Source organism: Suncus etruscus, chromosome 5 (genome assembly GCF_024139225.1).
Source record: "Suncus etruscus isolate mSunEtr1 chromosome 5, mSunEtr1.pri.cur, whole genome shotgun sequence".
NCBI classification, from domain to species: domain Eukaryota; kingdom Metazoa; phylum Chordata; class Mammalia; order Eulipotyphla; family Soricidae; genus Suncus; species Suncus etruscus.
The window spans coordinates 155917587-155933358 of record NC_064852.1 but is presented as its reverse complement, the minus strand read 5'-3'; the positions used below and the strand labels follow the sequence as shown (position 1 = coordinate 155933358).

At 55.9% G+C, this 15772-nt stretch overlaps 1 protein-coding gene and 1 long non-coding RNA gene across 2 annotated transcripts in view; both read left to right on the top strand.

The window, feature by feature from the left end:
* The first annotated feature begins 251 nt into the window (after positions 1-251).
* The window catches only part of LOC126009513 (uncharacterized), a 175518-nt gene continuing 159997 nt past the window's right edge, over positions 252-15772 (top strand). The window contains exon 1 of the long non-coding RNA XR_007495904.1: positions 252-524. This is a non-coding gene — a long non-coding RNA (uncharacterized LOC126009513). The remainder of the gene's footprint in view (positions 525-15772) is intronic.
* The window catches only part of AGO2 (argonaute RISC catalytic component 2), a 40421-nt gene continuing 33457 nt past the window's right edge, over positions 8809-15772 (top strand). The window contains exon 1 of the mRNA XM_049773960.1: positions 8809-8841. Within this exon, the coding sequence (XP_049629917.1) occupies positions 8820-8841 (22 nt within the window). The 5' untranslated portion in view covers positions 8809-8819. The remainder of the gene's footprint in view (positions 8842-15772) is intronic.

Genomic DNA, 15772 nt, shown 5'->3' with positions numbered 1-15772 from the left:
TTGTGAAAGGCTGGACTAGATTAGCTTGAGATAGGTACACTGTCTGTCACTCTCTATCCTCCTTCCCCTGGTGAGTATTGAACTGATGAATAGAGAAGTCAGTTTGGAGGGCTGAAGCTACCCTACCCGGTCTCCATGCTTTCTATCACTGGAGTGTACATGCATGCTTCCACCCCTCGGTAGACGGATCTGATGCACGGAGCTGTGAAGGATTAATAAACCAAGCCAGTCAGGAGACAGTCCTGGAGTCAGCGGTGTCTCTCGTGGTCTTTTTGTGCACCAAAGCCAGGTTGCCTTATCTTTATTGTCCCGGTACAAATTCAACCAGGAGGAGAGGGTAGTGATCCAAGTGGACTTCTACATATCAAAGGGATAGGTTTAAAGAAAGAGGAAGGAGCCAGGCAGTAGCACAGCGGTAGGGCATTTGCCTTGCACGTGGCCAACACAGGATGGACCCCAGTTCGATTCCCAGCATCCCATGTGGTCCCTGTGCCTGCCAGGAGTGATCTGAGTGCAGAGCCTGAGTGCTGCCGGGGGTGGCCCAAAAGCCAAAAACCAAAAAGAGAAAAGGGACTGGAGCAATAGGGCATTTGCCTCGCACATGGCCGATCCAGGACAGACCTGGTTCGATCCCTGGCGTCCTATATGGTCAAAAAAGGGGGAAAAAATCTAGCAGCATTACACATTACCCTGGAACTTTGCAAACTCATATCAAACTACTAAAGTTGGATACATATTACCTGATGGCAGTGAGGTGTAAAACGCAACAGTAGCTATTAGAATCCACACACACTTGGAACATACAGTTTAACCAGCAACATAGTGACAGATGCAAATAAGATGAGAGATCAACCTAGAAGAAAGTAGCTGGCGGTTCTGAAGGCAGCTTCTCCTCAGTTAAACTCTTGCTGTGCTTGGAGACTCGTCTCCGACATCTTTACCTGTGACCTGCTGAGGTCATCTGGGACAGAAAGGTCTTTTGGTACCTGGGCCCAAATCTGGGTGTGGAACCCACTCATCTCCTGTGGTTGGAGACCCTCCAGTGGGGCTCTCTCTTTGTCTTCTACCCCATCAGTGACCTTGAAAAGCTGCTGTAGGGGGCCGGGCGGTGGCGCTGGAGGTAAGGTGCCTGCCTTGCCTGCGCTAGCCTAGGACGGACCGTGGTTCGATCCCCCGGCATCCCATAGGGTCCCCCAAGAAGCCAGGAGCAACTTCTGAGCGCATAGCCAGGAGTAACCCCTGAGCGTCACAGGGTGTGGCCCAAAAACCAAAAAAAAAAAAAAAAAAAAGAAAAGCTGCTGTAGGTTGGGGGGCTGAGGTCCTTGCACAAAGCACCTCTGGCAGAAGAAAGGCTGTGGGCCTCGGCCTCTGAGACGCTGCTCATCGTCTGCAGCTCTCCTTTTTCTGCTTGCTTCTGCTTGCCTTAGGGGACCTCTGCTACCGTAAGTGATGGGGCAGCTGAGTGACCAGACCAGAGCAATGTGACTCGTTCAGAATGGGAGGCCATGTGCACTGATATTACAGTGACAGGCACTGCAAGCTCAGTCCAACTGAAGGAGACTGTGATGGTGAAAATTCACCAGAAGATCAAATCACTCACCATCACTGAAGGTCTTCTCAGGTCCCTGTTCGGGTGCCAGGAGAAGTGGAAGCTTCCTGTCCCAATCCCAGGGGATTGGAAGGACATGGGTCTGGGAGCAAACACTGACACAGGAGATAATCCACACATGATTAAGTGGATAAGACATATTCAAGAACTCCACACACAAGCCTTCTGCTCCTAAGAAGTAGATAGCTCGGGCCCGGAGAGCTAGCACAGCGGCGTTTGCCTTGCAATCAGCTGATCCAGGACCTAAGGTGGTTGGTTCGAATCCCGGTGTCCCATACGATCCCCCGTGCCTGCCAGGAGCTATTTCTGACCAGACAGCCAGGAGTAACCCCTGAGCACCGCCAGGTGTGGCCCAAAAACCAAAAAAACAAAAACAAAAACAAAACTGCAAGCATTTTCCCCCTGAGAACTCAGGTCTTTATTAGCAAGCACAGACTACTGGGGTGGAGAACAGGTGGTCTAAGACACCAATCCAAAGGATGCTTCCATGCTGGAGAGATAACAAAGTGGTAGGGCATTTGCCTTGCATGTGGCTGACCGAGGAGGGACCCGGATTTTAATTCCCAGCATCCCAGATGGTCTCCCAGCCTGTCGGGCAATTTCTGAGTGCAAAGGCCAGGAGTGACCCCTGAGTGCCTCTGGGTGTGGTCCAAAAACCAACCAACCAATAAATAAAGTTTAAAAAAAGGGGGGGGAGGGGATGCTTTCATTCAAAGTTGCTTCTAGGGGCCGGAGAGATAGCACAGTGGCATTTGCCTTGCAAGCAGCCGACCCAGGACCTAAGGTGGTTGGTTCGAATCCTGGTGTCCCATGTGGTCCCCCACCCCCCCACCCCCGTGCCTGCCAGGAGCTATTTCTGAACAGATAGCCAGGAGTGGCCAAAAAAAAAAAAACAAAAACAAAGTTCCTTCTAGCCAATGATAGCCAGTGCCAACAAAAAAAGAGTTATCGTCCCGGAGAGATAGCACAGTGGCCTTTGCCTTGCAAGCAGTCGATCCAGGACCTCAGGTGGTTGGTTCAAATCCCGGTGTCCCATATGGTCCCCCGTGCCTGCCAGGAGCTATTTCTTTTTTTTTTTTTTTTTTTTTTTTTGGTTTTTGGGCCACACCCGGTTTTGCTCAGAGGTTACTCCTGGCTGTCTGCTCAGAAATAGCTCCTGGCAGGCACGGGGGACCATATGGGACACCGGGATTTGAACCAACCACCTTTGGTCCTGGATCAGCTGCTTGCAAGGCAAACGCCGCTGTGCTATCTCTCCGGGCCCGCCAGGAGCTATTTCTGAGCAGACAGCCAGGAGTAACCCCTGAGCACTGCCGGGTGTGACCCAAAAACCAAAAAACAAACAAACAAACACAGTTATGCTGAGGCTGGAGAGATAGCACATTGGTAGGGTGTTTGCACTGCACGCTACCAACCCAGGACGGACCTGGACCTGGTTTTGATTCCCCGCATTCCATATGGTCCCCTGAGCCTGCCAGGAGCAATTTCTGAGTGCAGAGCCAGGAGGAACCCCTGAGCGCCGCCGGGTGTGACACCCCCCCCAAAAAAAAAAAGTTATGTTGAATATGGGGCTGTAGTTTTCCTTGCATGCAGCTAATCCAGGATGGACCTGCATTCAATTCCTGGCATCCCATATGGTCCCTCCAGCCTGTCAGGCGTGATTTCTGAGCACAGAGCCAGGAGTAACCCCTGAGCACCATCAGGTGTGTCCCCAAACCCAAAACACAAATAAACAAAAAAAGTTATGCTGAACAGGGGGAGGACTGGTTATACCAACATGAATATCTCAGTTTATTTTTTTTCCCACGGCAACCCTGCCACAGACCCTGGGGTTGGACTACAGTGAGTGGAGCCTTATAACAAGCATAGACACACAACCTTATAGACAGGCACTGGCACACAATCACAGTCACAATCAGAGACACAGCACATAGCACATTCACAGACACATAGGCACAGCCACACACACACAGACACAGGAGGAAGATAAGTCCTGGCCTCCACATACAAGGCACCTGCTCTACCCCTTACCACCTTTCGGCCTCTAACCTGGCTCGATGAACCCCACCTTGCATCCCTCATCCCTGAGACCCCTGGACACTCTCCAGCCTTCACCTTAAAGAGGAGTGAGCACCAAGGCTTTGGGGCCACAGCATGGAAAGGTTCAGGCTGGTCTCCACCCAATACTGTCCCATCATCATCATCATCATCATCCACTCTGGAGCCCACTTCTGCTCTGACCTCTGGAAAGAAGGGGCTCAATCTGTACCCCAGAACCCCAGGAAGGAGAAGACAAGTCCTTACACCAGAGCCCTGGGAAGAAGAAAAGTCTGTAGCCCAGAACCTTAGTAAGGAGAAGGCCGGTCTACATCACAGAATGGGAAAGAGAGGGCAGACTTCTCTATAAAGGGTCACTGACGTTCAATCCATGGAACCATGTGTTTCTCCAAGAGCACCCCAAGAGTAATCCTGGCACACAAACTCCACTCAGCAAAAGTAGCCCCCACACGATCAGGTATTGAGAGGGGAGATGGGGAAGGGAGAGAGAAAGGGAAGAGAGAGGGAGAGAAATTTGTTCGGTTGGGTTTTTTGGGGCCATACCTTGCAGTGCACAGAAATCACTCCTGGGGGTCGGAGCAGTGGTGCAAACGGTAGGGTGTCTGCCTTGAACGTTCTAACCTAGGATGGACCGTGGTTTGATCCCCATGACCCATATGGTCCCGCAAGCCAAGAACTATTTCTGAGTGCATAGCCAGGAGTAACCCCTGAGCGTCACTGGGTGTGGCCCAAAAATAAACAAACAAACAAACAAAAAAATCACTCCTGGCAGGCTCAGGGAGCCATATGGGATGCTGGGGATCAAACCTAGGGTGGCTGCATCCAAGGCAAACGCCCTACCCTCTGTGCTATCGCTCCAGCACCGGGAGAGATGTTTTTAACTAGGAATACATTTTTGGGGTTTGGGTTTTGAGCCACATTGCAACAGTACCCAAATGCGGGAGTGAGTTAAGTATTGGGAGACTGCATGGTTTCAGGATTGGAACTTGGGGCTCCCATAAGCAGATTGTCTTGCTCCCCTGGGATCAGCTCCCCCTCCAAGTACAGTATTTATTTTTTAGTTATTTATTTAAACAATCTAATTTACAAAGTTGTTCATAATACAGTTGTTTCTGGCATTCAGTGTTCTAACATCAATCCCACCACCAGTGTGACCTTTATTTTACCACTGTCCCTAGTTTCCCACCGACCCCCAAGACTGCCCCCTTGACAGGCGCAAAATATTTGACTATATACTGCTTGTAACATCTAAATGGGAGTGTTTCAGATCATACCTTGTTTTACCCAAAACAAAGGGGCATCCCTGGTTTCTTTGTAGCTCTTTGTTTCCAACTTGTTCTTACTCTGTCCTTACTCTCCCAACTAGGGGTGGTCTCTGGACTCAATAAACAACCGTTCTGGCAGGCAACTTGCTCTTGATACAAGGTAGAAGACTGCCAGAATACCTGTGTATCACGCTCAGCCTGTTCTGGATTATTTCATGCGGCAACTCTTGCCTTAGACTCCTTCCCCTGGGGTTGGAGATACGGAACGTGGGCTGATTTTGCAGTAGTGGAATTACTGAAGACACTTAATAGAAAATTTATGAAGGGCCCGGAGAGATAGCACAGCAGCGTTTGCCTTGCAAGCAGCCGATCCAGGACCAAAGGTGGTTGGTTCGAATCCCGGTGTCCCATATGGTCCCCCGTGCCTGCCAGGAGCTATTTCTGAGCAGACAGCCGGGAGTAACCCGTGAGCACCGTCGGGTGTGACCCAAAAAAACAAACAAACAAAAAATAATAATAATAAAATTATGAAAATTGTTCTCTCACAATGGGGTCATTAAGCTTTTGAAGGTTTACTAACTTACTGACCACTCTGAGAAAACCTCAGTTTCAGTCTCCAAATAGGATACCTGGAGTTTTTGTTGGTTTGGTGACTGTACTAGTGGTGGAACAGTGAAGTTGGGCCATTGGTGTGGTGGCTATTGTAGGATGTGGGTGCAGCTGCTGGGGTGTGACAGAGTGAGGACTTTGTCTGCTCCCTTGCCAAGGGCACCCCAGTTTCGATGGCAAGACCATGAGCCCATGAACTTCTGCTGCTTGGGCTGGCATCTCTTGCTGGAACAGACGGAATCTATGGAGGTGGCAGAGGAGCTGAAAGGGTGGCAGCTGTGTGGCTTCAGTGGCTTACGGAAGTTCAAATACAGCATCTCTAATGGAATAATGATATTTCCAACCTGTCACAAACTTGTGTTTTTATCCATTGTGAACCAATAATGTAGTGGTCTGTTGAATTAATAAGGTCCTGGGGCCGGAGAGATAGCATGGAGGTGGGCATCTGCCTTGCATGCAGAAGGACGGTGGTTCGAATCCCGGCGTCCCATAGGGTCCCCCGAGCCTGCAAGGAGCAATTTCTTTTTCTTTTCTTTTTCTTTTTTTGGTTTTCGGGTCACACCTGGCAGCGCTCAGGGGTGACTCCTGGCTCTCCGCTCAGAAGTTGCTCCTGGCAGGCTCGGGGGACCCTATGGGACGCCGGGATTCAAACCACTGACCTTCTGCATGCGAGGCAAACACACTACCTCCATGCTATCTCTCAGACCCCCAGGAGCGATTTCTGAACGTAGAGGCAGGAGTGACCCCTGAGCGCTGCCAGGTGTGACCCGAAAAGCAAAAACAAAACAAAACAAAAAAAGAGTCCTGGATGGGGCTGGACGATGGCGGATTTTTTCTGGGCAGCCAGGTCAGTGTGCTTCCAGCCGGCAGGGCTGCAGGTTCAGAGTAGCAGCGAGGAAATGATCTCAAGAGACATGAAACTTCACTCTAAGGCCTGAGCCACTATAACCAGTCTCTCTGCACCCAACCCTCTCGCACCTCTCCATCCTCCTCTTGCTACTCGGGCTTCTTCTGGAATCCCTTCTTTACAACCCTGAGACAACCCCTTTGTTATCTTCCATGGACCCCTCCCCCTCCCAGAAATGGGCTGGTTTTGCCATCAGTTAAGATTACACTGGGGGGTGGGGAGGAGGGAGATCTGGGAAATTGGTGGTGGGAATGTTGCACCGGTGAAGGGGGGTGCTCTTTACATGACTGTAATCATACAACTATAATCATGTTTGTAATCACGGTGTTTAAATAAAAAAAAAAATTACACTGGAAGTTGGGGGTTGGGTAACAGTGGTCCAAATTCCACATTTTTTGGAGGGGGGCCCACACCCGGGAGACATATAGGATGCCAGGATTCGATTCGAATCACAGTCCTTCTGCATGCAAGGCAAACGTCCTAGCTCCATGCTATATCTCCAGCCCCACTTTAAGCCTATTTTAAGGGGCCTGTGCCAGATAGCTATTGAGGGGTCAGAGAGATACTACAGCAGGTAGAGCACTTGCCTTGAATGTAGTAGACCTAGGTTTGATCCCTGGTAGATCTTGTATGGTTCTGCCGGGAATGATTGCTGAATGCAGAGGCAGGAGTGACCCCTGAGCACAGCTAGATATGGCCCCCAAGCAAAACAAACATCTTCAAGGCTGGAGCAATAACAAAGCAGGTAGAGTACTTGACTTGCGTGTGGTGGACCCAGTTTGATCCCCAGGATCTTATGTGGTGCCGTGAACACTGCCACTGCCAGGAGTGATTCCTTAAAGCAGCCAGGAGTAATCCCTGAGTATCATTGGGTATGGCCTCCCCCAAACTAAACAAGACAATTATCAGTTGGTATTGTATTTATTTTTCACCTACTTACAATTTTCTCTTTTTTGTGTGTGTGTGTGTGTGTGGTTTTTGGGTCACGCCCGGCAGTGCTCAGGGGTTTTTCCTGGCTCCATGCTCAGAAATTGCTCCTGGCATGCACAGGGGACCATATGGGACGCCGGGATTCGAACCGATGACCTTCTGCATGAAAGGTAAATGCCTTACCTCCATGCTATCTCTCCGGCCCCTACTTACAATTTTCATAGTGAGACAGTTTTAGTTTGGGGCGTGAATATTTCCAATGTGACAGGCATTGTATTCTCTGTGACTAAATACAAATATCTGAGGTGTCAACAAAATGTGTTTGGGGGGCCCTGAAACATGGCCACTTGAAGGGCAGATGGGAAACCGGGCCTGCTGCTCGGGGCCCTCAGATACTCCAATGCAGACGGGCACTGCGGGTCTTCTAGCCTGGGGGCTGCCTCAGTTTCCAGCCCGCAGGTGGTGGGTGTTCCTGGATGAGCAGGCCAACAGCTGTCCTGGGGCCTGGGGACAGGTGCCCCTGTTGGGTGTCGTGGCTCTGCCGTCCCGTTTTCTGGAAAGAGAGACTGTTCTCTCGGGCCAGAAGCCAGGAATGGAGCGCCCTCCCCACACAGCCTGGGCTCTGCCTGTACCCCACAGGGATCGTCTATGGACCTTCAGAACTGCACAGAGCGAGGCCTGCACAGAGGGTCCTGCTGGCATGTGGAGCCTGGCAGTCCTGGCAGCACAGAGTGCGTCTACTGGGCCCTGCGCTCAGCGTGGCCTGTGCTTTCCTGCCAGCTTGCGCTGCGCAGCTTCAGGAGGTGCCTGCGGGCTCCAGTGCGGCCTCCAGCCGCCTACAGGATGCAGAAGGGCCCCTGGTGGTCCGCATCTGGAACCCGGGCGAAGGGAGCCTCTGGAAACTCGGAGAGCGCTCCGGCAGGCTCGAGGCCCCGCCCTTTCCGGGCCCGCGACCGCCCTTCCGCTTCCGGCCTCCGTCCGCCCCGCCCCTCGCTTCGCCCCGCCCGCCGGCTTCCGGTGGTCCCCGCCGGCCCCGCCCCTTCCGGGCCCGTTCTCGCCCGCCCTCCTCCCCGCCTCTCGCCTCGCGCGCTTCCGTGCCCGTCGAGCTCGCCCCGCCCCTCGGCCCCGCCCCGCCCCGCAGCCCGCAGCCCACGCCCTCCGAGTCCGATTGGCCCCGCCCCGGCCTTGGCCCCGCCCCGGAATTGGCCCCGCCCCGGCCTTGGCCCCGCCCCGCCCGCCGCCGCCCGCCCGCCCGCCCGCCCGGCCGCGTCGCTCGCTCCCTCGCTCCCTCGCTCGACCTGTTTGGCGGCGGCGGCGGCGGCGGCGGCGCGGAGCCGGAGCGAGCGGAGCGGAGCGGAGCGCAGCGGGCGGGCGCGTCGTCTCGTCCCCGCGGCGCGGCCCAGGAGGCCCCCGGCGGCTCGCGGCGTCCGTGCGCGCCACCATGTACGCGGGAGCCGGCCCCGGTGAGTGAGGGACGGAGGGACGGACGGACGGACGGACGGACGGACGGACGGACGGGCCGGCCGAGGGATCGAGGGGCCGAGGGGCCGAGGGAGGCGCTGGCGAGGCGGCCGGGCCTGCTCCGGCTCGGCTCCCGGCTCCGGCTCCCGCCCAGGCCCGGCCCCGCCCGCCTCGCCGCCCAGGCCGCATGGGGCCGGGGCCCGCCGGACGGACACGTGGCTCCCGCCGCCCCGGCCTTTGTCCGCGCCGCCCCCGGGCCCCCGCGCCGGACACTCGCCGCCGCCCGCCCGGCCGAGCCCGGGCCCCGATCGCGGGCGCCCTGCCCTGCCCTGGCCTGCCCTGGCCTTCCAGCGCCTCCCTCCCTGGGAGGCCCCGGGGTCGGGATCGGGATCGGCCGGACGCGGGGGCTCCCGCTCCCGGGCCAGGGGAGACACCGGGCCCTGACGGGTCGCCCTCGCTGCGCCCACTCGGGGCCGGGGCTCCCGCGCGCACCCTGGCCCGCGATCGGCCCCCGGGCTGCTCCCCTTTGCCCCTCGGTCGTGTCAGAGACCGAGCCCCGTGCACTCTGGCTGCGATCGGCCCCGGGGCCTGCTCCCCTTGGCCGAGATGGAGCCCAGGACTGCCCACGAAGGGCCCACGGAGGGATCCCGCCGAGGTGCCACCCTGGCCCCAGCCCCACTGCCGCTTGCTTACTCCTGCTTCCTTGAGCGGAGCCCGTTCTCTGTCTTCCCAGCTGATCGAACCCTCGCTTTGGCTTGCACGACGACGAGGTGCCCAGGGGCCGCCCCTGGCAGCGCTCAGGGGGTCACCCGGTTCGGGGCTCCTGTCGCGATGACCTTGGGGACAGCTGAGGACCCACAGCTGCCCTGCAAGTATGTGGCTTGGAGGTACCGACTTGGAGCCAGCCTTCTGTGTGTGCCCCATAAACCTCACCCCAGCCCCCTCCCGCGTTGCCCAGGCGGACAGAGCGGCCCCCCACCAAGCTGATGCTCGCTCTGGGACAGTACCCTGCACCTTTGGGGGCTCTAGTGCCATCCCCTTTGGGGCGCTGAGAAGTGCGAGGACGGACAGCCTGGAGTTATGTTCGCTGGGACGGCCCCAGCATTGCCACACCGCTCCAACGGGCCAGTCTGGGAAAGTTTGACTTCCGAGGGTTCAGTGAACTTCAGAATGCGGCCCTTGATTCTTGAAAGAGTGTTGGCCCTTTGTTTTCTTTCTTGCTCTTTTGGAAATCGATTTATTGATCCATGGATTACTTGGTTTTGGGGCCACACGCAGCAGCAGCTTCGCTCGGGCTGCACCTAGCTCTGCAGTCAGAAATTGCCCCTGGCAGGCTACGGATCAAGCCGGGTCCCTCCCCAGTTGGCCCCATGCAAGGCAAATAAATGTCCTACCGCTGTGCTATCTCTCTGGCCCCCTTCGTTTTATTTCTAAGTGAGGCTGTGCTCCCAATGCTATTGCTAATTTTTTTCCCTTGGTTTCTGGGTCACACCCGGCAGTGCTCAGGTGTTACTCCCGGCTCTACACTCAGAAATTGCTCCTGGCAGGCTCAGGGGACCATATGAGATGCCAGGATTCGAACCACTGTCCTTCTGCATGCAAGGCAAACGCCTTATCTCCGTGCTATCTCTCCAGCCCCTGCTATTGCTATTTTCATCCCATATGGGCCTAATGGCTCCTGCCCGCCCAGAGAAGCATTCCCAGGGACATTCCCTCCCATCCCTGAGCTACTGGGCTGCCGGCCCCATCTTTCTCTTCCACCTCCTCTCTCAGCAGCTCTGCGCCAGGCCCCTCAGGATTGCTCCAAGCACACACGTCTTTGTGCATATGTGTATTGGGGGATTGGGCTCCATTCTAAGCCATCTCCGGGTGTTGCTTGTGAAGCTGTGTTTGCCCCAGGCTCACCTCTGCGTGTAGCTAGGGTGTGCTGAGGGCCCAGTGGAGTGAGCCACTCTCTGCTTCATGCTTCATCCGCACAGTTGCTGAGCTTGAGGTCACACCCCGGTAGCCAACCCCACCCCCTACATCTTGTGGCCTGTTGGGGACACCTTCACTTTAAGTGCCTGAGTGATTTCTTCCCTCTCACTCACTCTCACTCTGGAGATCTCAACGCTGCTGCTCCGGGGCCTTCTTTATCCTCCACTTTCCCTTAAGTGTTAGGACCTAAAACTGCCCTTGAGCCTGCCTATTGGGAGTGGGGGGGGGGGGTCAGCCTTGTTGGGGAGAGGTATAGATGGGCTAATGGGCAGCTTTGTGGTAAGAGATGCACATGGGTGGGTGGGGGCAGCCTTACCGAGGAGTGATGTAGATGGGTGGGGGCAGCTTTTTGGGGAGAGGTATAGACAATGGGGGGCAGCCTTACTGGGGAGAAGTATAGATAGATATGCGTCGCCCTGGCCCTGGCTCCGGCTCCTGGCCAGCACTGTCTGGGTCCTGGTAGCCCTTGTGTGGTGCTTTGGCGTTGGGTACGGGACCTGCTGTCTTTCTTATTTTTGGGGTGCAGTGCTTACTGCATGTTACTGAAGGCAGCGGGAATGCAGACCCCCACCTCTGGTAGTACAGTTGTCAGGGTGCCTATGCTGTCACCTAGTCTTACTGCTTCTGGAAGTCAGGATGGAAGTGGGGGAAGCTGTGGGCACTGAGCAGTGCTGAGGCAGGGGGCCTCCAGTGTGTGTGTTGGACAGGCCCCTCCCAGCACCATGCTCCTGCCAGCCTTGAGCTGGGAGGGAGAAGGGGGGGACCTCGAGGGCCTCCCAGGGTTGGGGCCAGGGAGGAGGTCTAGTGAGGCGCCTCTCCAGCATGGTGTGAACCAGGCCCCACATCAGTGTCCCAAGAGTGAGGAACTGGAATCAGGGCCTGGCTTCCCTCTGCCCCTGCCACAGCCCTGCATGGAGGGCATGACCCCACACCTGCTGCCTACTGGGCCCCACTCTCCTCTCAGATGAGGTGCCGCCAGCACATTGGCCCTGGGCCTGGGTCTGGAAATGCATGGCCATAGTCCCTCCTTCTCCTAGAGCCTCTCCCTCCACCTGCCAGGTCCCCTCAGCTGTCACCCAGCCCCTCTGCAGATCGAGGGGCCTCCTTTGCCTGCCAAGAGGGAGCCGGATTTCAGACCCATTCCTGGAAGCTCAGACTGGGGAGAGCAGGCCCTGCCCTGCAAGATCTGACGCGCCATACTACCACACCAGGCACCTTTACATAAGTGTGTGGTGGCCTTTGGGGTAGGGTCAGCACATGGAGGCAGATTGATTGTATCGCAGAACTGACATGGATGGGGCGGAGCAGAGAAAGGGCTGTTGAGCTGTGTTGTGAATGTTGAGTCTGTTCTCCTTTTTCGGTTGATTTGTTTTGAGGCTACCAGTGGTGCTCAGGGCTGACTCCTGGCTCTGCACTCAGGGGTCACTCCTGGAGGGGGTTGGGGACCAGGTGGGTGCTGGGGAAGGAACCCCCCCCTTTCTTCTCCCTCACACAGCTGTCTGGCGCACCTCAGACCAGCTCATGGGGTGTATGAAACCTCCCTGTGCTCAGGCATCCAGGGCAAATCTGGGCAACGGGCCCAAGGGGGTGCTACTCTAGCAGTGGGATGATGGGAGGTGGGATCTATTTTCTGACTTGAGGTTCTAAAGTCCTCACCCCCCCGTGGGACTAGTGTGTGTCTGCTCCTTTGGGCCCATGTTTCCCTTGTTGCCACCCATCCTCTGCAGTTGAGTTGAGGGGATCCTGATCTGTTTTTCTTTCTGGGAGCATGTTGATGTGGTCAGTGGGCATAGTCCTTGGCTTCTCTGGTGCTCTGCATTCACCATGTGCGCTGCCCACCCCACTGCATTCACTGTACTGGTCTGGCTGAGTGCTTCTGGGGTACAGGACAGGCTCCCTGTGTTGCCACTGGGGGGGCTAGTGCCCTTCTCTCCTGGGAGACTCTTTGCCTGCCCCATCTCGGTCTCTGACCTGCCGCTTGTGGGTACACTGAGACTGCCCTGGATTATGTACTTTCCTTAGCTGGATTTGACCCCAAAAGTACCCCCCCACGTGGAGGTGTCTGAGCCTACCTGGTAGCTGCAGACATGGGCAAGGCTTTCTCCCATGGATCCCATGGGAGAGTTGGCAGCGACTTGGAGGGCAGTCAGACCACTGGGGCCATGGTGGGCCACCATGTCTCTGGTCTCATGGGGCCACACAGAGGGACATCTGTGGGGTGGGGATGTCCCTGTGTGTGGGTCCATGCCTGTGGCCTCAACTAAGGAGGCTGGGGCACGCCCATCAGCTCCTGGGATAGGACAAGCAGGGTGGAAGCTGAGGAGAGCTGGAGCAAGGTTCTAGAAATCAGGTCTGCAACAGGGTTCTGGTGTCCTGAGGAGGCAGATGGTAATGATCCTGGCCAACAGGCACCACATTCCCCTCTTACAACCTACTCCAGTTCTCCCCACAACCCACTCCAGGTCCCTCCACAACCCGCTCCTTTGTTGGTGGATGTCATTTGGGGCCTTTTTACCCTCTTTGGCCTTTTTTTTTTTAGCAGTTTATTTATTGATTGGTTTTTGGATCACACCCAGTGATGCTCAGGGGTTACTGCTGGCTCTGCGCTCAGAAGTCGCACCTGGCAAGCCATGGGGACCATATGGGATGCCGGGCATCGAACCCAGTCCATCCCAGGTCGGCCACATGCAAGGCAAATGCCCTACCACTGTGCTATCTCTCCAGCCCCCTTTTTACCCTCTGACAAAAAAAAAAAAAGTTGTTGTACTGGGGCTGTCCCAGGTGCAGTGGCCTCTCCTGGCACTTTGTCCTGTGTACTTGCCCTGGAAAGCCCAGAGTTGGGACTTCCCAGGCCACCCAAAGTCTGCTGAGCCCCTCCCTAGTGTCTGCCCATGCCCTCCCAAGGTTCTACTACCTTCGCTTAGGTAATCCTTGGCCTGGAAAGCATAGCCTCTGGCATTTCTGAGGGCCTTTGTTGGAGACGCCCCTGTCTACTCTCCCCACCATGACCCCCATGGTGCACTTTGCAGGGCCCAGTGGGCTTTGGACAGCTCTGCTCACTGCTTGGCCTATATCAGTGCAAGTGCCCTAGAGACAGGTCTCTCCCAGATGGTCTCTCCCCAGCAGAAATGCTGAGTGACCTTCACTGAGTTGCCCTGACCAGGTCTAAGCCCTGACCTTACACCTCTGGGTAGAACTGTTTTATTCCGATTCTTTGCTACTGTTGGGCAATAGCTGGTGATGTTTGGGCCTTGTGGTGCATGGGGGTCAAGCCCAGGGCCTCACCTGAGCCAGACTCTTCACAGGCCCCATCCTGCTGGCAGTTGTCTAAGTTGGCAAAGTGGAAAGGTATTACGTGTTGGCTGGCTTCGTCCAGTGCTTCACGGCTGCAAGGACCTTCTGTATTGCCAAGGCTCAGCAGAGCTGCCCACACCAAGAGCACTGTGTCCGGGTGTTGGATGTCACTCAAGTGGACTGGCATGGACCTGGAATGCCAGCTATGTGCTCCGGCATTATGCCCAGCCAGGGGCCAGGCGGCCAGCTCTGTCCTGCCTTTACGGGCACTGCCCACATTGGGAGGGAACGTGCCCACATGGGCCACAGATCCTGGGAAGCTGTCAGGTGCTGCGGCTGCCACTGCCGCCCTAGTAGCTTTTCCTGGGGGCTCTGCACCTGCCCATCTTGGTCCTGGTTCCTCTGGAGACCAGGCTGAGAGGGACCTGCCTGGATGGGTCACACATAGGCCTACCTCTCCTTCCTGGTCAGCTGGATAGAACTGTCTGCTTCTTGACCCCCCTCCCCCTTCCCCACTGGCTCCTGCCTTCGCCATGTGAGTGTGTGGCCTGTTTGTCAGTAGACTCCAGCACATGGGCTTGGAGCCCCATAGTAAGAATTTTTTTATTTTTGTTTTTGGGCCACATCCTGTGACTCTGATGGGGTTACTCCTGGCTATGCACTCAGAAATTACTCCTGGCTTTGGGGACCATATGGGACACCGGGAGGGGGGGGGTGTCGAACCTCGGTTCATCCTGGGTCAGCTGTGTGTAAGGCAAACGGTTTACTACTGCTGCTGCTGCTGCTGCTGCGCCACCGCTCTGGTCCCCCAGAGTCAGAACTTTAAGGGCTCCTGGCCCTTAGCCTCCTAGGAAGCCATGTTCTCACTGTGTGGTGATCTCCTGCTTTTGAGAGGAGAAGCACTGGGGTGAGTGTGGGGGATGATGTCCAAGTTCCTATGATGTGCCTATGGAAGGACTTTTTCCCCCCTGCCCTTCCCCACATCCCCCTGGAACTGAGCGGTATGATGGCAGGGACCAATGAGTGAGTGTGTGAGAGAATGAGAAGAGAACTTGTGACTGGGGGGGGGTACCTCTGCAGGTGTCAGCCAAGGCTGGCTGGTCCCTGATCTCTGGGAAGGGGAGTCTTCACTGGAGAGGCAGGATGCGGGTGCTGGAGGACAGTTGCCCAGCCCAGCCTCACAGTGGACATTCTTGTGGGGCTGGGTACCCTTCCCCCTGCCTTTTTAGAAACCTGCTCCCCAGCCTTCTGAAGGCCTGAGGAAGTTCTGCCCCCTTTTGCCTGGGTGTCGGGGCTTACCCCTAGGCACTCACCCTGCCAGACACAGGCCTGCTGTGGACTCCTAGCCCGGGAACATGTGGAACGGGAGCGTGTGGGCAGGTGTGTGAGTGTGTGTGTGTTGAGGTGTGCTTATGGGGTTTATATGAGTGGGGGTGGTGTGGAGTTCACGTGAGTGTTACTGTATGGTGGTGTGCCTGGGGTTTTTTGAGTGGTAAGTGTTGTCTGTGAGCGCACAAGAGTGTGAGATGTATATAGGCTGGGGGATGTGAGTATGGTATGTGGCGTGTACTGGGTGTGTGTGAGTGGCATGCCTTCTTGGCTGGGCACCTGTGAGTGGTGGGCATGGTTAGCACAGGAAGGTATTGGCTCTGGCTGCTGTCC